Source organism: Anastrepha ludens, chromosome 4 (genome assembly GCF_028408465.1).
Source record: "Anastrepha ludens isolate Willacy chromosome 4, idAnaLude1.1, whole genome shotgun sequence".
NCBI lineage: Eukaryota > Metazoa > Arthropoda > Insecta > Diptera > Tephritidae > Anastrepha > Anastrepha ludens.
Window position 1 is genome coordinate 98,814,886 of NC_071500.1, and position 22,737 is coordinate 98,837,622.

General features: G+C 36.5%; 3 protein-coding genes across 9 annotated transcripts in view; 2 read left to right on the top strand and 1 right to left on the bottom strand.

Annotated features, from left to right (window-relative positions):
• The window catches only part of LOC128860324 (pantothenate kinase 3), a 50,301-nt gene extending 40,377 nt beyond the window's left edge, over positions 1-9,924 (top strand). For 6 of the 7 annotated variants that reach the window (XM_054097779.1, XM_054097780.1, XM_054097778.1 and 3 more), the window contains exons 3-8: positions 6,533-6,706; positions 6,786-6,904; positions 6,973-7,098; positions 8,479-8,655; positions 8,724-8,859; positions 8,985-9,924. In XM_054097779.1, coding sequence (XP_053953754.1) covers positions 6,533-6,706; positions 6,786-6,904; positions 6,973-7,098; positions 8,479-8,655; positions 8,724-8,859; positions 8,985-9,290 — 1,038 coding nt within the window. In that variant the 3' untranslated portion in view covers positions 9,291-9,924. The remainder of the gene's footprint in view (positions 1-6,532; positions 6,707-6,785; positions 6,905-6,972; positions 7,099-8,478; positions 8,656-8,723; positions 8,860-8,984) is intronic. The other variant, XR_008454239.1, reaches the window with a different exon arrangement.
• A 5,517-nt stretch (positions 9,925-15,441) lies between these two features.
• Positions 15,442-18,767, bottom strand: LOC128860325 (F-box/WD repeat-containing protein 4). The gene is made up of 3 exons (XM_054097784.1): positions 18,460-18,767; positions 17,815-18,393; positions 15,442-17,745 (listed from the first exon to the last, which is right to left on the bottom strand). The coding sequence occupies exons 1-3, from the start codon at positions 18,669-18,671 to the stop codon at positions 17,280-17,282; spliced, it is 1,257 nt and encodes a 418-aa protein (XP_053953759.1). The 5' UTR covers positions 18,672-18,767; the 3' UTR covers positions 15,442-17,279.
• A 768-nt stretch (positions 18,768-19,535) lies between these two features.
• Positions 19,536-21,771, top strand: LOC128862126 (trafficking protein particle complex subunit 12). Its single transcript, XM_054100585.1, has 6 exons — positions 19,536-19,826; positions 19,882-20,141; positions 20,199-20,537; positions 20,601-20,846; positions 20,903-21,078; positions 21,136-21,771. The coding sequence occupies exons 1-6, from the start codon at positions 19,715-19,717 to the stop codon at positions 21,515-21,517; spliced, it is 1,515 nt and encodes a 504-aa protein (XP_053956560.1). The 5' UTR covers positions 19,536-19,714; the 3' UTR covers positions 21,518-21,771.
• The last annotated feature ends 966 nt before the right edge of the window (positions 21,772-22,737 follow it).

Here is a 22,737-nt window from a genome sequence, read left to right on the forward strand (position 1 = left end):
TAAAATCTAAATGTACACTCACTTTTTACGATCTCATTTCAAATGTGTTTGATGGCGCCATCTTTTGAATGAGTTAGTGCGTTGGAAGTTACATCACCAGCTGATTTCCAGTGAAAGATTGGCGACATTCGGTGGCGTTTAAGCGAAGTTATTGCGTTTAAAATGTCAGTATGTTTGAGTCATCGGTATAAAAATGAGTTTCGAACAAAGAGCTAATATTAAATTTTGTTTTAAAATCGGTAAAACGTTTACCGAAACAGTTGATTTGAAAAAAGTTATGGCGATGATGCCAGAGTTCATGAGTGGTTTACACGTTTCAGAGATGGTTGTGAGGACATTAATGACAAAGAACATACGGGCCAAAATCAGTAATCACCGAAAATTCCATCGAAATTGTTCATAAATTTATCAAAAATGAACCGTATATCATTTAAATTCACGAATTTGGAGTTGAATATTTCCAAAACATCGATTTATCGTATTTAAACTGATCATTTGGGCTTACGAAAGGTCTGTGCACGTTTCATTCCGCACAAGTTAACAGTGACCAAAAATTGCTCAGAATTCAACATTCAAAAGATCTCATTAAAGACAAGAACTTCCTTTACAACATTGTAACTGGGGTTTCCCACATCAACCTGAAACTAAGCGTCTAAGTGCCGAATGGAAGGCCCCAGACGAACCAGTACCCAAAAAATCGCGTTTGGAGAAGTCAAAAATCAAGCTCATTTGTTTTTACGATTCCAAGGGAATTGTCCACAAGGAATTCGTGCCAACGGACGAAACCGTCAATGCAATTTTCTATCTTGGCGTTTTGAAGCGTTTGTTGCATCGCAATCGTCGAATTCGCCCTGAATACCGCGAAGGAGGAAGCTGGCGCTAATTGCATGATAATGCACCATCTCATCGATCCACTCTTGTGACTGATTTTTCGACTAGATATCGCATTTTAACCATCAATCTCTCACCGTATTCGCGACAATCAAGACCCTGATCTTCAACACTCAAAACTGGTCGAGAAACGCCTGGCTGCACTTTCTATCACATCCGAATTCTTTGATATCAGGGTCATTTGGGTACCCGATCACAGTGACATTGCAGGGAACTGCGAGGCGGATAAGCTTGCTAGACAAGGGAAATGAGAGTATTGCGATCCTCTTGACTTCCTGTGGGGCGCTTCTGGAAGTATGGGCTGCGCGTCAACTCATCGTGTTCTATCCTACATTGTAGTAGCTGCCACATAGCCTCCACGCGCGCGCTGTTATGTCAGCCAGTCCATTATTATATCACATGAATGAGCCTCTTATCGTTAGTTTCTAGTTTTGTTAATTGAAAATGTTGAACGAAACATAGAAATCTGTGAAAGGGCTCATCTGCTTTTTTGATGACTCTTCCAAAAAAAATTAGACGGCGATAAACACATCTAAACCAATTGTAAAACCTAAGAAGAATGTAGCGGCCGTCTTAGCCGAATGGGTTGGTGAGTGGCCATCATTCGGTAAGGCCCGGATTCGGTGGCCCGTGTGGGCAATGATAGGAGGTGTATTTTCTAAGAGCGGTCCCACCTCGGCAAGCAGTGGCAAACCGCCTCCGATTGTATTTCTGCCATGAAAAAGCTTCTCATAAAAAACGATTGCCATCTGGAGTAGTTAGTAAAGGTTTAATTAAACTTTTTTATTCAATTACTACTTTTTTACTTTCTCTCTAATGTAAACCACATTTTTAAATTAATTAACTATGCAATGTAATTATTCTTATGTAATTTTATGTACATACATTCGACATGCGTCTGCTCTACATTTACATATGCGTATATAAGTATTTTTATACGAGTATATTTGCCATAGGTAATTTGCCTGTTGCTGGGCAAATTTGCGTTTTTCATAATCCTTTAGTTTCGTCTGCTCCGCCACATTTAACGTAATGAAATGTTTTAATTGACATTTTTGACTCGCGAGCTGTCGGAATGCATTCAACTACATACTCCATACAAATGTAGTAGTTAGCATGCACTAGTTGGCTTGCCAATAAAAATTTCTTATCAGTTTTGAAATCACACTTTTTCATTTAAAAGTGTGCTTATCCCATTTCCCCCAAAACAAAATTTATATGATTGCGCATGGATTTGTGGTAAGTGCACAGGTGCTTGACATATTTATTAGATTATTAATCCGAAAGTGATTTTATTAGCTGTTGCCTCTCGGCAAACAATGCCAAACCAAATAGAGTACTGAATATTGCCATGAAAACTGAAAACACTTCACTGTAAAACTTGACCGTAGGTGCTCGTCCTTCCTAAATTTGTGAAGTAAATTTCTTCTAATAGCGGTCGCTCCTCGGTCACGGTCGCGGCTCGGTCAAACAACCAATAAAGAGTGTAAAAGTCAATTTTAAAGGGGTTTCCAATTACAGGTGTTATTTAGAGATTAGACGATTTTTTTATGGCCGGAATTGGATGGCATTGATCTGGACAACAAGACGGCGCTACGTGCCACACAAGCAACGAAACCATTGATCTTTTACGGGAAAAGTTTCCGGACCGTGTTATCTCTCGAAGAGGTGATCACAATTGGCCACCGAGGCCTTGTGACTTTTTTCTTTGAGGCCACGTGAAAGAAGCTCTGCGCCAACAGTCCAGGGTCGATTCAAGACCTCAAAGATGGAATTCGTGAGGCTATCGAGGTCATTGGGCAGCCACTTTGCAATTCGATTATGGAAAATTTCATGAAAAGGATATTGTCCTGCAAGCGTGGTCGTGGAGGTCATTTGCCTGATATTATTTTCTTCTTATAACGGCATATCTTCCTCTCTATAATGAAATAAACATCCGATCATTTATATTAAAAAATAGCATTTTTCTTTGGATATCAAAATAACACCTCTTATTAGATAACCCTATTTCAACTAGCTGACCCGGCGAACTTTGTTCCGCCCTAGAGGCAATAAAAAAGCAGATTTTTGATTTTATTAAGTTAATTTTTTTTATTAATAAAGTATTTCAATGAAGCTTTAATAGATTGCACTCTTCAGTTAAGCACCTTGTGATACACGACATTTTTTGTTTTATTATCAGGTGCAAGAACAAACAACGCAGATGGTTTTCCGACCCGTGAACTGCCACATATAATTGACCATGTGAGAAACATTGATTTTCTAGATTCAGACCACAAACTTTCAAGGATTGGCCTTGTGGTTTGTTAATGGTCATGGCGAATGCAAGACGGATCGGAAATTGAAGTCTTTTAAACTCAAACGGAAGATCGGTTGGGATCATCGGGATCCTCGGAATGAGAAATTTTTCACCTTCGAATTTTCCTTTGAGTATCGTCGCGTAAATCACATTGTTCATCAATTTATATACCACCAAACGCGTACCGTTGCAAAGTTTTGGTGGGCTTATGTTTCGAAGCATGATTACTACGGAGCCAACTTTTAGGCGTAAATTGTGCGGTGGTAAGCCAGGCACATCCAAGGAGTTTAAAAATTCAATTGGTGGCTTCATCTTCATTTGTTACACTGTCAATGGATTTGAATGAATGCATTGTTCCAATGTTATCATATTGAATTATGTAGTTTACGTTTCACGGGCTGCCTCGCTTTGCTCTTGTGATTGAGAAGCACGAAGTCGAGCCATACTAGCGCGGCGCTCTTCACGGGTAATTCCTTGCGCTTCTTCAGTCGTTTAATTCGCAATGTTTCGTATCCTTCTTGCATACGGCTTTGTCGCGAAATATTCGATCGTTTGGTGCCGGCATTGATAATGATGATTCAAAGAGAATACAAATTACTGTGACTATATATTTCTAACAAAATTTATATTATCAAATTTTCTACTTAACCATAGACAAAATTACGTTTAGCTGTCATTTGCATTTTGTTATTCCATATCAGATGCGTTTTGTTATACCACATTTTATAGTGCCTTCACGGAAACGCGTTCGAATGGGTTAAAAAGTATTCTATGTCCGTCTCCTGGTTCTAAGCTACCTCTCCACCAATTTTCAGCCAAATCGGTTCAGCCTTTCTCGAGTTATAAATAGTGTAACAGGTTCAGCGAGATTAGTTTCTTTAATTTTGTTAGTCATAAATAAACATAAATTCTTAGACTAACTGCCCTCTCTGTCGTCTTCGAATACTTATGTACTTATCAAACTGAAATAAGCGCAACGTCAGAATGATGTTGCAAAAACTGTATGGTTATGGGCTGCCGAGGCAAGGCAGCTATGGTTTCTCCGAAGAAGGTAAGTGCTGTGAGTGCCCGCGAACTGCTCACAGGTCACGATTACACTGAAACGTGTAGCTAATAACCTAATATGCAATGCTACAAGATCCGCCTAGTAACGGGTGGATCAAAGGCGGTCGTGGGAGTTTCTCAGCTTAACCCAGTCGCAACAGTCGATAATGGTGGGGATGCTTAAACCGAAATTGTCCATAAGATCTATGTGATCCGCAATATTATTTCTCATGCAAGGATAGAATAAAAAGGTACTAATCTAGAATCGCTTCAGCTTCTAATCCTTGTTGTTTTAGCAGCTTACTAAACCCTGTCAGTGCAATGTAGATTAGCGGTCGTTTTTTGTCTAGCTGATCTAACGGTACGCCCGAGAAACTTGCGCTTTCCTCCGAGGTTTCAGAGGGAGAGGGGTGTTAGGTGAGTGGGTTTGATAAGGCATGTGAAAATGTGGTTAGTATCGTGGGGGGGTGCCTTTACATGCCGGACATATGTTTAGTATGTCGAAGTCAATTCTGGATAGGTAGGAGTTTAACCTGCTACAGTATCCAGTACGTAATTGTGCCAAGGTTACGCGGGTATCTCGTGGTAGCTGGAGCTCTTCATTCGTTGTAGGTGGTGGTTGATCTCCGATTATGGCATTCGAGGTTCATCTCCCGATGAATGCCGTTAAGTGTATGTCTAAACTCTGTCCGGTTGAATAGTTGTCGGTTTGTTTTGTCTTTTATCTCGTCGGAGTAGTTGAAGAGGTGCCTCCTGACGTGCCTACGAGGTGGCTCTGATTCAAGCAACTTTCTACATGCGTGAAACCTGCAGTAGTACCCTACTAAAAACTGTTTGTTGAAGAGTTTTTTGTGGTCCTTTACAGGAAGAAAGCATATGTATCTCATTATATAGGTGTTTTAGAGGGATTATCAGGAGGCATCCCGTCGCTGTCCGAATAGCAGTGTTTTGGCATGTCTGTAGTTTTGTCCACTACGTATATTCGAATATCATGATTGTTAATTATATAAACTCGCCTGGGGAGGAATCTAATCAAAGTTGATATTAGTCGCCTGCGTAAATTTTTTTTTAACTTTCTAACTAAATTTGATGACACCTAATTTATAAGAGGTCACACAGTTGGTTGTCTGCTTCTATCTGGCGTTCGCCAGACTTAAATGTTACATTTTTGGATCGGATGTATTAAAAACGGACAAGCTACATTCATAAAAGAGTGTGGGAAGCTAGCAAAGCGTCTTTCCCTATCCTTTCACTTTTTTCTCTAGGCCTTATATACAATGCGCAATGTCGCCTGAGTGCTTAGAAAATTTCGCCCTTACTCAAATCGATTCGCGTTCATTCCATGTCTTTTTCTGAAAAGCAAAGCAAGCATGATGGGGATATACATAAGTCTCCATCTGTGTAAGACATCTAATTTACCTCTGACGTAACTTTCTGAGAAGAAAAGCAAGATATTCGTGACAACCGCTATTCTAGAGACCATCCACATAAGGTTCCCTCTGCGTGAGGGGTGTCATCTCTAGCGCAGTTTCTTTGGTTTTTTCTAAAAAGAAATCAACCTATTCATGAGGGGATATATCTGACCTATTCTCAAGGCCATCCACATCCGGCTCTATCTGTGTGAGAGGTCTCATTTATTCATGATGGGAATATACCTCGAGCGAGATAAACAAGGTGTACTATATGTGCAGTATACTCTTCCCTTGTCCTCTTGCGCCCAACACTTTACTGTATGATTTCAAAATACGGATAGTTACATATACATATATTTGTATATTTTGGTATTCACCATGAGAAAATGATAAATTGAAATGTTTTAGTTTGAATAAGTTTAGAAAGTTTAGTTAAATACTCCTAATTAGGTTTTCGTAAAATTTGCATATGCATAAAATACACAAAGCGATAAAATCGTCAGATTTTTCTCTCTCACCTTGCGGCGACAAGAGTTATACTTATTTATTTATAACGTAAGAAGAAAAAACGTAGCTCTGAGCTAATAGCATTTTACAATCTTCAAAAACTTCATGTATTGCATGAATTTGAATTGAATTTTCATTACATCAAAGCCGACAAGTATACCAGGGTGATGTGATTTCCCTCAAAGCATATGTAAATTTGTAAACACGTTTGTGTTCCAATGTCAATACTTGACCTTGCACGCCGCCACTGAATGACACTTTATACATCTCTTGTAACACAAAGCAGAGAAGGAGAAAAAAAAAATACTTATCTAGATTTAACGAGCTTTTTTTACTTATAATATACATATTTATGTATATTTTTTAAAATTGTTTCCAGATGGACAATGTTGAGATACGCAAACGCCGTGGCTCACTGCATTTCATCCGCTTCCAAACCACGGACATGAGCAATTTCCTCCTATTGGCCAAACAAAAGGGCATGGCTGAATTGGTGACTACGGTTTGTGCGACCGGTGGTGGTGCATTCAAGTTTGAAAATGAATTCCGACAGGTGATAAGCAAAAACAGAAAAAGGGCGCATAACAATAAAACTAATAATTTTTCAATACTTTTCGATTTTTCCAATACAGCAAGTCAATATGAAACTCGCCAAATTTGATGAACTCGATACGCTTATCAAAGGCATACTCTTTGCAGAGGTGCAGAATCCCACAGAGTGCTATTTCTATGAGAATGCGCGTGATATAATGTGAGTATGACTTTTACGACCATTTCACCCTAAATCAAATTATTTACTTTGTGCCTTTCATTTTGCAGGAAAAGCGAAAAGCGTGCTTTTGATTTCTCCAAGCCGTATCCGTTTATTTTGGTGAATGTCGGCTCTGGTGTGTCGATACTGGCTGTCTATGGACCAGACAATTACAAGCGTGTCTCAGGCACAAGGTATGTTTTAATTTCCTTTTTCATCTAAAAGTTGAGTCAATAACCTGGAAATTTAAAATACACTGGTCTTCTATACCTAATTAGGTTAGATTAGGTTGAAGCAGTTGTCCACTGTGCCTCATAGCCCATTGTGATACCGCGTGGGGAACTTGTTCTTATCTCTCCTAAAGCCAGTGTGTATTTTTGAAAAATTTTAGAAGATCCCTGTACTGAGACAGTACTGAGATCTTTCAAATCATTAAAAAAATGTCGAGTTAAAATGGTAAATCTCTGCCGGCACAGGGCTGGACAATGACACAGGAGGTGCGAGATCGTCTCTTCCTCATCTATACAGCTTCTGCAGAAGTAACGTGTTTGCGCGCCCAATCTCTGGGCGTATCTGCCTATTACGCAGTGCCACGTTAGAACTCAAATCAGTGTGCTAAAACTGAGCTTATTTTGACTTAGCAGAGATTCTGTGCGTTTAGCATTGAGAGTCGAACACAATTGTCGAGCGATTCTGCAGGTGATTTCATTACGCCATCTTTCATTCGCTGCTCTTACAATTTCCTCAAAGATAAGTAGCTTACATGTCTATAAGGGTATGCATGTCATTGTTTGTGTACTCATCAGTCAACTTGATGCCAAGCCTCGCTAGTTCATCGGCCCTACAGTTACCCTCACAAGGGCCAGGAACCCATGGTACTTTTGGATGAAATGACTCAATCCTCTGAAGAAATGTGCGACATTTCATGATTAGCGTAGAGGTCGTCGAGGTATTTTATCGGCGCCTGGCTATCAGTGAAAGTGTAGATATCTTCATGGCGTTTATTATTGCCATCGGTTCAGCGTCGAAGACACTACAGTAGTTGGGAAACCAAAAATTAAAGGAGATCCCCCAGATGCTCGGACTATACACCTGCTACCACCCTGCCCTCGAGCTTTGAGCCTTCTGTTTATACAGGGATGGATTCACCCTGTCTTACATCGTTCCGTTCCCACTCTTCACTTGAGGGTGGGAGGGGCGTAAGCGTTGTAATGGCAATTATAGGCGACCCCTCATTAATCTTCATTAAATTTTCGAAATATTTACATTTTGAAGAGGGTTACAATTAAAAAGAAGCGAAACTGGAAATGGTTTCCTTTCTAATAATAATTTCTTTGTGTGTCGGTAAATCGTAAATTGATGTATTTGTTATTTTTGGAGCATAAATATTCTCCACACATAAACGTGGAGTGACAGTCCTTAACCGGATATAAATACGAAACATTTTTATTTAAAAGGCGGTGTAATTTATGTAGAGGCCCACACATTTTTTGTTAGAAAATAGTTCTTATTTTTATCACATAACATCTTTTAACTAAGAATACATATTTATATGAATTGCTTTCTATACATAGCTTGGGTGGCGGTACATTCCTTGGCCTCTGCTGTTTGCTAACCGGCTGCAATTCGTTTGAAGAGGCAATACAGCTCGCAACCAAAGGAGACAATCGTAAAGTGGATAAACTGGTGCGTGACATCTATGGCGGTGACTATGATCGTTTCGGCTTGACCGGCGATTTAGTGGCATCCAGGTATTTAACGTAACTAATTAACTTATTTTTATGCGATTATATACAAATATAAATTTAACTATTTGCAGTTTTGGACAAATGCACATCAAGGATAAACGCTCGTCGGTATCGCGGGAGGATTTGGCCAATGCAACCTTGGTTACAATAACTAACAATATTGGCTCAATTGCACGTATGTGTGCCTTGAATGAGAAAATGGATAAGGTAAGGAAAAATTCAAAATAGAAAATTAGAAAAACTATTTTTATATAAAATTAGTAAATTTTTAGTAACGAATTCTGCTTTAGCTTTAATAAATATGTTTTTTTTTCTTAATCTCCTAATGTTAGGTCGTCTTTGTCGGCAACTTCTTGCGCGTTAATCCCATTTCAATGAAATTGCTCGCCTACGCTATGGAGTTCTGGTCAAATGGCACGCTGAAGGCACTTTTCCTCGAACACGAGGGTTACTTTGGTGCTTTGGGTTGCCTTTTGCAGTTCAACGGTGAAATAGCGGCCGCCTTGAATGAAACCGCCGAAACTACACAAAAAACCGAACCAACAACCGCGTCCACTACCGCCGACATATTATTAACTAATAACTCAAATTCCACAACTTCGCCAACTTGTAATAGTACCAACAATAGTGATAGTTGAAGCACAGGGACTGTTTATAAAATGCACTCTTGTTAGTTCGTAGCTCAAAGAAATTACAACAACACAGAAATACTATATTACTACAATGCGCTTGTAAAGTGAAGAAGTACTAACTAAAAAGGCACGACAAAACAAAAGCAAAAGCAAAAAAAGCAAAATCAAAATTAAAATATTTAAGTAAGTAATACATTTTTTATGTGTTATAAGAAATAAGCAAAAGTATGTATGTAGTTTTTACGTATGTATAGTTAATTAATAAAAATGAAACAAAAATAAAAACTGAAAAATGAAATAAGTTGGCAAAGAGCAATCACACACACGTCCATAAACAGAATATGTTGCAGTTTGTATGTAAATGCAGGAAGCGTAACCGAAGGCGCGAGGTGTCTATAATAAACAAATTAAATATTCAACGAATATTCCTGAAAATAATTCAATATTTAATAAATCGAAGGTACAGTTAAAGTAAAGCTAATCGCTATAAAATCTATTGTTATAATGACAACCATTTTCTTTGCGATATACAGGGGCTGCAATTCAAGATAAAAACCGGAAGTTAAGCTTTGCATATTATTTTGTATTAGGTTTAATGCATATAAACAATAAAGAAACTAAAAGATTATAGCAAAACGAATTATAATTAAGAATTTAATGTAAATCCAATTTAGCTTTAGCAATAATAAAAAAAGAGGTTGTCTGTAAAGTCGGTTTACTGACGATAGTTTAACGTGATAACGTCATAAGAAAATACTGATTGAATGGTTGCATTTTTCAAAAGAAAATTTTAATTTTATTTGTTTGATAGATATTTTGTATGGATATAGGGAATGAGTTAACATTAACATAACATAATATAACATAACATAACATAACACAACACAACACAACATAACATAACATAACATAACATATCATAAAGCATTCACCAACAGCTTTCATTTGATACCCATATTGTACATACACGTCCGAAGGTTACCCGGGTCCACGTTTTGACCTATATCTCGAGACCCTATCTACCAATAGGTATTCAAACTATACGGAAATCATCTTCAATACCTACTTAACAATGTGTGTAAGTTTGGTTTAATTCGGTTCAAAGACACGGCGGGTCCACGTTTTGGCATATATTTCGAGACCCTAGTCATCAATAGATATGAAAATTACCCCGTATTAAAGCACTTATCAACAGCTTTCATTTGATATCCATATTGTACAAACACATTCTAGGGTCCACGTTTTGGTCTCTATCTCGAGACCCTAGCCACGGAGCGGATGGAAACACTCTGAACTAAAGCATTCACCAACAGCTTCCATTTGATACCCATATTGTACATACACATCCGAAGGTTACCCGGGTCCACGTTTTGACCTATATCTCGAGACCCTATCTACCAATAGGTATCCAAACTATACGGAAACCATCTTCAATACCTCCTTAACAATGTGTGTAAGTTTGGTTTAATTCGGTGCAAAGACACGGCGGGTCCACGTTTTGGCATATATTTCCAGACCCTAGTCATCAATAGGTCTGAAAATTACCCCGTATTAAAGCACTTATCAACAGCTTTCATTTGATACCCATATTGTACATACACAACCAAAGGTTACCCGGGTCCACGTTTTGTTCTATATCTCGAGACCCCAGTCACGGAGCGGCATGAAAAATACTCTGTACTAAAGCATTCACCAACAGCTTCAATTTGATATCCATATTGTACAAACACATTCTAGGGTCCACGTTTTGGTCTCTATCTCGAGACCCTAGTCACGGAGCGGCATGAAAAATACTCTGGACTAAAGCATTCACCAACAGCTTCCATTTGATACCCATATTGTACATACACATCCGAAGGGTACCCGGGTCCACGTTTTGACCTATATCTCGAGCCCTATTTCCAAAATAAAATATAATCCATGTTAGACAACATATCTTATAAGGTATATGGTAAATATTAAAATACATTTTTTCCTTCATATATGATAAAAAAATTAATAATTATAACATGAAAACAACAGGTATTATTAACAAACTTGGTTTTATTTTAAATTCTTCAAGTGAATCAAATTAATAATAATCAATAAGAAGGCATATGCAAATACAAATACGTGAATTTATATATGTACATATGCGCATATACATACATATATACGCTCACTTAAGTAGGAGAGAGCAAGATGTCGAACGTTGCCGTTCGTTTGCTTTGTTTGCTTTGTCGTTCGTTCCGCGCTTTCGCTTGCAGTTCATGCAATGCAATGAGCAAGGTAACGACAAATGAGCAAGGTAACACTAATGAGCAAGGTAACACTAATGAGCAAGGTAACACTAATGAGCAAGGTAACACTAATGAGCAAGGTAACACTAAAGAGCAAGGTAACACTAATGAGCAAGGTAACACTAAAGAGCAAGGTAACACTAATGAGCAAGGTAACTACATATGAGCAAGGTAACACTAATGAGCAAGGTAACACTAATGAGCAAGGTAACACTAAAGAGCAAGGTAACACTAATGAGCAAGGTAACACTAATGAGCAAGGTAACACTAAAGAGCAAGGTAACACTAATGAGCAAGGTAACACTAAAGAGCAAGGTAACACTAAAGAGCAAGGTAACACTAATGAGCAAGGTAACTACATATGAGCAAGGTAACGACACATTTTTTCGTGCGTGCAGCCTGTTAAATCGAATTATAAGACGTTATCACGTCAAAACATAGTGAGCGGCTAGATTTATCGATTAAAAGGACAGTCGGTTCTACGTAACCGGAACGACCCGGACTTATATCCGGCCAAGGACTGTCACTTATGCATTCAAAGGAGTTTGATTGGAAGATCATTAATATTAAAAAACAATGGATCATTATTAAAATTAAAAATTATCAAATTATTAGATTAAAAGAAATCAAAATATTTAATAAAATAAAAGAAGAAAAATGTTAAAGGGTTACGTGTACATACACTTAACAATTCATTAAGAAACTTTATAATTTTTTTTTTTTTGTGTTTTTTGTTTTTTTTTTTTTTGTTTTTTTTACATATTTATAATGCTCACCAAATTAAAACTATTGCATTAATCGTATAGAAAAAACACTTTAGAAATTTGTGTGTGATACAATTATTCTTTGTCATAAGATTTTAAAGAAATTTTTTTTTACACAATTCAAAATATTTTGGTTGAAAGAAATGAAAATGCAGCAAAATAAGTAATCGTATACAAATATTTTTTAATTTATTGTTTTTTATAAAGAAATAATAATTATTTAGTGATTTTCCTCTCCAATGTTTTCATTATTTATCGGTGGACACGTTTCGTTATTTATGAATCAGCTGCTACTATGCAGTAAAACTAGATTTCCTTTAAAAATCGGAATCGAGTTATTGTGTGTGCTTAAAAAATTCATAACAAATTATTAAAAAAAATTTAAATAGTTTTTAAATAAAATTAAAAATAGTTTTTAAATAAATTAAGAAATAATATTTCCTACGAATTAACTACTTATAAAACGATTGAAACGAATTTTACTTTTTAGTCAGTGTAGGCGTCAAAGTTCGAGATGAACATTTTATGTAGTTTATCGATAAGTATTGTTTGAAACAAACAGTTTGCAAATTCCATGTTTTTTCGCACAATTTCAAAGTTGGTTTGGTGTAAAATGTTTGATATCAAACACATTTTTTCTTAACAACTTTGTAAATGTATTTATTATTTAATATACTATTACAAATTTTATTAAGACATCAACAGTTGCAGCCCCTAATATTCCAGGAAACACACGAAAAAGCAAATACTTTAAAATGCACACCTGTCTACATTATAGGAGGGGCGGCTGATAAGTCTCAAGGTACTTGATGATGTATGATTTTTTATTTTTCAATGTAATCCCGCTCAAGAGAAATACAGTTTTCACAACGTCATGATAATGTATTTGTGACACTGAATTAATATTATTGAGATTTCTCATCAAAGTGGTTCTCTATGACCGTCTTCATATCCTTATTGACCAAATATGTTCGTCTTTTTAAGTCTTTTTTTTGTAATTTATATAAAATAAAAAGTCACTGGGAGCCAAATCCGAACTGTAGAGTAGTTGGTCGATTTCTCTTTCGTTTCCGTTATTGTTTTTTCCAGTGATAATTTTTGAGAAGCCAAATAAAAAGGAAGCAGTTATTTATACTCGTACTAACAATTAGTCACGTAATTAATGTTATCAGTAACGAGATGTTGACTCATCGTTAAGTACCGTAAAGCGTAGTATTATAAGCCACCCCTCGTATGTATATTCGATATATTAATATTCGTTCATATACTCGGGTATGTGGTGTACATTTAAGACCTTGTGATTAAATAGCAATTATTACAGTTTTTTCAGCTTAAGCACCTTCTCTTCACCTTAAATAACAGTATAACACTTTTAATCTACACATTGACACAGCCACTGTATGTGTGTACAGCAATTTAAAAGAAAAATGTATAATAAAAAAAAAACTAAAATTATATACACCTTTAATTTCTTTTTTATAAGTGGTGTAGGTTAAATATTTCTTTCATAGCGCACAAAATTTCATTTGGACAGTGTTGTTGGCGTCTTCAAATTTTGTATTTTCCAATATTTATTGTTGTGTAACTTTAAGTATAGCCTTAAATCATTTTCTGTCAAACTATTACTATAACCTCACTTATGTTGCATAGGTTCCTTTTTGAAACACCTTATAAATATGTTTATGTACAGAAATATAAATATTTATTATAAAACCAAGCTAAAAAAATCGTTTTCCATTTAATGATCGAATAGAAAAAATACATTTTTTAAAGGGGGCTGGGGGTAGTCAAAGGCACGAAAAATGATGATTTTCAATATTTTTTTTGCTTTATTTTTCAAGAATAAATACATTGCATAAATACATCATGTTTCGTCTTGACTTTAGCAAAATTAAAAAAAAAAAGTTAATATTATAATTGTAAAATTTATCGTTGTTTGTGTGGAGCCCGTTTCACTAGAAGTCTCTTGCGGTGATCATCACAAGTCCTTGGAGATTCATCTAAAACTAATCGGACAAGAGAAATTAGTTTTATTAATAGACAATCTTGTGCCTAATCGAAGCTTTTTGTCACAATGAACAATGTGACGGCCTCAGGAAATATTTTTCAGATTTTCCAGAAAAAATTGTTTAAAAAAAAAAGAAATTTTGTATGTTTTTTAAAAGCAGTATACATTTTATTGAAATCTAGCGGTTTTTAAGTTACCCGAGCGCCCTTTGTTAATTGTTGAATAACTCGGATTCACTTCAAATTTCCTCACAATATTTATAAGATATTATACTTTAAGAAAATGCAAAAAAAAATACTATTTTTTTTTTAAATTCTGACAACCCCCAACCTCTTCATGCGTGTCACTATACTATTTAGCAATAGTATTGGAGTTTGTAGTGGCAGTCAAGCTGCCCTAAGAGCACTTGTTAACCCACGCTGCTCTTCGAAATTAGTCGGTGAATGTAAAATAGAACTGAGCAGTGTTGCAAAACACAACAAAGTTTGTCTTATTTGGGTGATATTAAAGGAACGAGTCATTCCCATGGCAGCCGGTTCTACGTTACCGGAATGACTCGGGTTTTTCCCGGCCAAGAGCTACCACCCCAGTAAACTAGCCCTGTCTAGTGAACCGCTTATCACAGGAACGAATTAGCTGATAAATTGGCGAATGAAGGCTTTGCAATCATATCAGGGCCTAGGGCCCTGAACCATTTCTATGGATTGGCGACTTCATAGAAGTCATTGGTCTGCGTTGAGTTCCTGCAGAGTAGCCAAGTGCCTTGTGAAAGAACCAAACAGGAAACTAACGACTTTTCTCCTAAAACTTAGTAGGAAGGACCTGAGTACTGGTGGGTGTAATCACAAGGCACTATGGCTACCATGGGAGTCATTGACGACCGAATATGTCTATAGCGCCGCGAAACCGAGGATACTGGAGAGTATTTTCTCTATAGCAGTCTGGCATTTTCTAGAATCAGACTTAGGCTGTTGAGGTGCGATGTACTGAGTATGAATAAAGTTCATACTCTTCTGGATCTCTTAAGATTCATCAATGAATCCAAAAGATTCGCGTAAGGGTCACGGCGAACCAATTCTAAAATAGCTAAATTAAATAAAAATATGTTTAATAAAAAAAAAATTTTATTATTCATTTACATACATACATTCGATTGTTTATTAACTTATAAAATAATGACACAAAATATATGTATAACATAGCTTAAATGAACTGAAAAATCGAAATTTCGCTCGAAATATCTTGATCGATCAAATAGTGCAATGCGAAAGACTTATAAGTAGAATATTTTTTACATTCCACTTCATAATTTTAATGAAAAGTATTTGCCATTTTAGTATTTTGTACTAGAACCATGATTTTCAAAACGGCCTGATACGGTCCCACAAGGGACCCCCTACTGTGAAACATCCAAAGAAATTTCACTGATCTCTTGTGCCTATGGTTGCTTAATATTGCCATACGACAATGTCATTGATTACTTGCATACAATGGTAAAACGTTATCTCTCTCATCTTTTCCCTACACGGAACCTAACAATTTGCACTGCACTACACCCTCCCTATCTGCCAAATGGACGAAAGAGGTCAAACTTCAATTAAGAATACAAATCGATGGCACACCAATTATAACTGTGCTAACGGTCATGAAAAAACGAATATTCGCTTATTTCGGACATATAAACAGAGGCAACAAATACGATATTTTACAACTGCTGATACAAAGAAGAATTGAAAGACGGGGAGGATTTGGCAGAGAAAAAAAATAGAGTGTGGGGGTCGCAAAACAATTGGCGAACTAACAGGGAACAGCGAGAAACATACACAAATTTAATGGTATCGTTAATAATGCCAGCTTAAATCTAGCCATATAACGCCCCCTTCCTCTGATCCCTCCGTCTCAAAACAGCTTATTTATTGGGCCCACCGTTGGCTGACATTGACATAATGACTGATGTTCAACATGTTTTAAATAGGTTATAGTAAGCTGGCACAACATATGCTTTTTCATAAAAAATACTCCGAATTAGGCCATTTTTGTTCTTTACTCTTCGTAATCTGAACTAAGAAAAGCTTTTTAATCAGCAGTACTACAGCTTTCTATACTTTTATTCTCCTACTCAAGTACTTACATTTTACATTTAACAAAAACAAAAAAGTGGGCAGTCAAAACACGCCGCATTGATGAACAAAATATTTGCACAAATTGAACTGCAAATGGCAACGAAATAATCCATCCAACGACGGAGTGCATTTATTTATTTCTTTTTTGTTTGTTTCTAAAACAATACTTTTAAGGTACTGCTAGTTTAAAATATGCAGTTTTGCAATAAAAATATAAGCAACTTAAAACCGATATTTAATACGAAAGCAAGACATTGAAAATATATTCCTCTGCTTGATTTAGCTTAGATTACTTTCTATACGTAAGTGCACCTGTCAAAAAGGTTTCTGCAATTAATTTAAAAGCGATTAATAGTAAATCCTACAATTTTTAAAATCATTTAAATTTGGTGCAAGTTTTAATTCTTATATAACCTCAAAGAAATGTAAAGCTCTTCGCGTCCTCCTAACTCGTCCTTTCTATTAACCGTATAAAACGCGACAGCAGATATTTCTAGGCAGTAATTTTTACTTTGCTAATATGACTTGCGTAAAATACTTCTGTTCTCCATTAACGGAATATTAACCCTTAAGTAACATCCTGGGTAAATTTTTTACCGCAGGCGCATAAGAACCAACATTTTTTTTTCTCTAGGAATGATAGAGGCGTCTTGTGGAAAGAGAATTTACCCAGTACACTGCTCTAACATATAACATAACTTATAAACATACAACTTTTATTTTATTACCTTAAGGTATACTTTTATATATCCCTAACCCCAAACTGTTAGTTGAGTAGAAAGAAAAATAAGAATGTTACTCATGAGTTAATTAGCTCTTTTCTAAAATTTAAGTGCGGTCATACGGCGCTTGTCACTGAATATATCGCGATAGTCTCGACATTCTTCACAATTATATTTGAAATCGAAGACTCGTAAATTGTGATCCGTTGCAACGAAAAGATAACGATTATCACAGGCTAAACTATATACGGGAGAACTTTGATTTTTCGATCTTCTACTGCGACGTGGAAAGTATAATTGTTGATATTTGTTTGGCATGCGTATGTCATATAAATTCACACGACTATGGTATTTTGTGCCGCACAGAAGTGCATACAAGCCATCATATTCAATGCAATAAAAGGATGAATCGAAAGGATCTTCAAACACGGCTTCATCACGATGTGAACGTCGATCATACATGCGGCAGGTGGTATCGAAATTTCCTGTGAATAATACGTGTTCATCCTTAATAAGTAAATCGTATATAGAGAGTGTTCTGGAATTAAGTACAGTTGCTTTTCCGCTGTAATTAAAATGAAAACATAAATATTAATCAAAGCAAATACAAGACATTTGCTGATCGTCTACTCACGTTTCTACATCGTATTCACGCAGTGCGTGACTATCTACATCGGTGTACAGCCCGCCAAACAACCGTTCGCCGCCATCGGATAGCTTTAAAACTTTGTATTCTTGCGGCAAGTCCCCCACTTGTTCTAAGTACACTAATCCTAACTCGTTAGTGCGCCGCCATAACTTCGCGCACACATTCGTACTGGTTACATATAAATCATCCTCAAAATCTACGCAATGCAAATACTCCTTGGCGCTATGCAGTTGCTGCTCATTTCCATAACCATCCTCCCAAATATAACAATTTCCCGTAACGCGTCCAGCAAATATTGTGTCACGCTTTTTTGTGAAGCTTGAAATGTCACCTCGTGAACTTGTGCAGATTTCTTGTTGGCATCTCCTTTGTAACGGTTCAATATTGGACCGTCCATATACACGCAAATAATCCATATATGTCACATATAGTATATTACGTTCCAACAGCAGTTTGGTGGGAAACATTTGCGCGTGATGATAGTACTCGTACTCGCGATATCGACCTTGTAACCAATTGCGTGCTATGTTCAGGCGTGTGCCGTAGGAAATTGAATTGTAGGTCCTGCAGGTTAAAAAATGTATACTCCATAATATGACGAATGTAATTAAACTTAGGCAACCATAATACCTTCGTGATATCCTCGGACAATTTCGATGACCGCACATAAGTGAGTCCAAGGTTTTCACATAGAAAATGTTCTGCTCAATCACATTGCGTAGAGTTCGATGGACACGACAAAGATTTAACAAATCCTGTTCGCTGCAATACTCCAAGATGCGGAGAAGGCAATCTAAATTTAGATCAGTTATTCTAATCTGTTTTCTCTCGTAATTGTCCATGCTCGAAATGTTAAATACCAAACTAAAAACACATAATTTTTGTTAAGCAAAAAGAATGTTTACAGCAACAAAACGAATATTCTAATTAGGTTAGCTAACAGCTGTTTCTTGGCACACGGCTATTTCCTTAACCCTGCTTCACCAATTATATGTTTAATACGCAAAAATAATAAAGGACGATTTCCTCTGTTTTTGTCGACCTCTGTTGTAAGCACACCGCTGTCATATCCCTTATTACGTCAGAAAATCGTCTGGTTCCTTCAATTTCAATGAAAGCCTATTAATAGCCTAGACAGAATGTTAATCATAGTTAATCCGGATTAACCACTTAGGTTAAGATTTAGATTAGGAGAATTTTGTATTGACAACATTGCCGAAAAATGACACTTAATATGTATTGTGAATAAAAAATAATGAAATTTTTAAAGAGAAGAACAGGAAAGAGTGGATGTCTGTCTAGGCTATAAGGATTCGATGTTGGTCACTATTTTTATTTTGTAAATCGTGGCAACGAAATATGGCCAACTAATCTCAGTTTTTATTCAGTTTATTCAGACGAGAACGAAAAAGCATGGACTATCGATACATAACATAATTTCAGTTGCTTTCGGCACATCACTGTCAGCTGGTTCCTTCAAATTCACTGAGAGCCGATTAACGGTTTGATGTTGGCCCTATGCTAGCATTTGGTACATCGTGGCAACGAGGTATAGCCAACACATTCTCAATTTTTGCCAACCTCTGTTGCAAACAAATCGCTGCCATCTTCCTTATTACGTCAGTGCTATGGTGGAAAATGAAATGAAAAAACGCTCATTTGTAGCGAAAGTCGTAAATTTCAAATTAATCAAATGTTCATTGTGAATGCATATAATGATGGATCAGCTGCTACACAATTGAAAATAAAGCGAATTCGTACAAGTGGACTCGACTTGGTGTAAAAGTTGTTTTCATGAAAAATAAAAACAAGCAATTTTTTGCTGGAAATTGTTAAATATAGCAACTAAACTAAAATTTCTAATACATAAAGAACTTTCCGTAATATGGACTCGAAAAATTCCGCCCTAGGAAGTCCAAGTTTGAGTCAATACTTCGTTGATGATCCGCCGAGCTTTTTTGATGAACTGGCAAATAAGACAACACACAAGGAAAATGGTAAATAGAAAGATTAAAAATTTGTGAAGTCGGTTTTGTAATAATAAATTAATAGAGCCAGCTGCCAGTAACTCAGCACCCGTATCACCACCACGCTCAAACCAAAAGCCACAACCGGCGCCCAGTAATTTAACAGCAAATACCTTTAGTGGCGCTTTCAAAGCACCTGAATATGTAGAAAATCCTACAGATGGCGAAGACGATCTTAAAGTATCCGATTATGTACGTAATTTTTGGGAGCCAGCATCTTGTGAGTTTGGCGGCACACGTCCTCCATTGCTAACTACACCAGGCATACAAACCCCAAACGATTTGGTAAACTTTCAATACCAAATTTATATCTATTTTTAATTTAGTTTTTTTGTACAACAGCCTGACCTTATTGCAGAGGCAGTTGTGAAACATTTAGGCGAATCGGAGTTGGTGGAACGCAAAATTCTCGGTGTGGACAATGTCACACAAGATGAGCGTGGCATACGTACATTGATCAGTGCTGGTTGTTACCGCTCTGCGGTGAATCTAACTGGGCGTTTACTGACTATCTACGGCCAAGGCTATGGTCGAGCCGGACAACCGGCTAAACATTCACCACACTCACTGCAATTATGGTTCACACGACTAGCGCTTTTGGCTAAATTGGGTGAAATGGAATTGCTACAGGCTGAAGCAGAGCCATTTGATCAGCTCAATCGTCCTGATGTATATTATGAGGTAAAGGTTTTTTTTAGAAAATATTAAATATTATTTAATAAAGTTTATTTTTCCTATTGATAGTTTTATCCAGAAATGTATAATGGCAAAAGTGGCTCAATCGCTTGCTTCTCTTTTCGTTTGCTACTCGCCGAGTTGCCCATTTATTTGGGCAATCCACATTTGGGCTTGGATCGTCTCTCAGAGCTTTACGTGATATGTAATGAAATAAAAAAATATTTTAGTGGACGGGAGCCGAAAGAAGCGGAACAATTTTGGTGCCGACGTGAGATACGCGTACTGCATTCCATAGTGAATTGCGCGTTGATAGTAAGTTGTAAATTACATTTTTTGCTACCAATTAAATACACTTTCTTATTACATAGATGAAAAAGTTTAATTTGATTGACGATATCATACGTGGTATGATACTCGAAAGCACCGATTTAAACAAAGAAGAACGTCGTGCTTTGTACTCTGCTTGGGGACGCATTTATCTGCAAATTGGCGACATTTTTGGTGCTGAGCAAAAATTTGCAGAGGCTCGTCGTATGCGTGAAATGTAAGGAAATTTTTCTATTTACAAAGACCTAATTAAAAACTGTTTTTGGATTTGCAGAAACTCCACACCCGATCTACGTGACTTGGTTGACAAAGGGCTAATTACTGTGGCGGAAAATGATTTTCGTGGCGCTTATACCATTTTTCAAAAAGCATTGCATTTGGAATCTGGCAACACAATGATACTCAACAACATGGGCGTCTGTTTGCTTTACGAGGGAAAATTAAAAGATGCTATAAAACTATTCGAACACGCCATCAATTTGAATCCACAAAAATCACTCAATGAAAGTTTATTAGTAAATTTGTCTACACTTTATGAACTGGAATCAAATAACTCAAAACATAAGAAACTAAATTTGCTGCGATTAATCAATAAATACAAACCTGATTTAAATATTAGTTTAGAAATTTGTTTAAAACTACAAACCACAAATTGATACGATGCACACGGTAAAGAACTTAAAATATTTTTATAAAATCAGGAGTTGCATTATGTATGATTTAAAATATTTCAAAAACGAAAAGACAAAGAGGAAAGAAAAAAAAAGTATTTGTTTGGCTTTAAGTGTTTTGCTTTCAGTTAAAAAATTTCCCTCCATTAATTAATTGATATAGCTACTTATTGTATAATAATAATAGCTACTTATATTTAATTTAGTAATGTAGAAATAAGTGAGAAAATAAACGTATGTATTGTAAAAATATCCGTATTTTTATTAAATTATAATAAGAGCCAACTACCGTTATACGAACATAAAAATAAGTACGCTGCCTTTATCTATCGATTTCCTTGTGCCGCTCGAAAAAATGTATTAAGATTTCGCTTTTTTACAAATGACCACTGGTTCGACGTGAATTTAAAAGACCCGTTATATGAAGTTGCGTTATTGGTTGCACAGATTCAGTTACTTTCATAAAGTGTTAGAGTGGCCATTAAAATAGGAACTTTGTGGATAACTCTTGAATTTTAACGAATGAAGGGAAAAATATTGAATGCAACGTAAGTAGCGGATTAGATAGCTCATTTAATAACAATTAACAAAGATGGGTCATGTGCAGCAATGCACAGTGAGGAGCGGAGGCTTGTTATCAATCAAAATCAAACAAAAAAATCGTACCCTTAAGCCCTAAAAATCCACAGAACGACGGGGTAGCAAAACGAAAACGACTTGCACTACTGATCATTTAATTGTGACTCTTGCCAAGAAAGATCCTTTTAAGTCATTAAAGGCCATTGTAGCTGAAATCAACAACGTAGTATCAGCGAGTACTGTACCGCTTCAATTGTACATATAACATGAATAGCTTGTAGAGATTCTGTGCTGAAACAAGCAAATCTAAGGAAGAGGAAAAGTTTTGCTCAAGAGCAAAAGTCATGGAGTTTTTTTTTCTTTCATAGGCGTTGTGGTAGGCGCTACCCTCAAGTGGCCTTCTGAAACGAGGCTGAGCCTGTTTCTCTCCATCACCTCTCGCCGCGGGACAACCGTCAAAGGTTCATAGAGTCTTTCTTTTGCAGAACGGAAACGCGAGCATGTGAAGAGTATGTGGTGAACGTCCTCTAAAATGTTTCCATCCCAGAAGTCGCAATAAGGATTGTCGTCGTGGTTAAATCTATGCTTTGAAGCATCCATGCCCTCTCAAAAACTGGGACAGGTAA

Coding starts and splice junctions, on each gene's coding strand:
- LOC128860325 (XM_054097784.1), bottom strand. CDS start 18,671: ATGGACAATTACGAGAGAAAACAGATTAGAATAACTGATCTAAATTTA. Junction 18,394..18,459: donor TGTCCGAGGATATCACGAAG/GTATTATGGTTG, acceptor TTTAACCTGCAG/GACCTACAATTCAATTTCCT. Junction 17,746..17,814: donor CGTGAATACGATGTAGAAAC/GTGAGTAGACGA, acceptor TTTTAATTACAG/CGGAAAAGCAACTGTACTTA.
- LOC128862126 (XM_054100585.1), top strand. CDS start 19,715: ATGGACTCGAAAAATTCCGCCCTAGGAAGTCCAAGTTTGAGTCAATAC. Junction 19,827..19,881: donor GACAACACACAAGGAAAATG/GTAAATAGAAAG, acceptor ATAAATTAATAG/AGCCAGCTGCCAGTAACTCA. Junction 21,079..21,135: donor GCTCGTCGTATGCGTGAAAT/GTAAGGAAATTT, acceptor TTGGATTTGCAG/AAACTCCACACCCGATCTAC.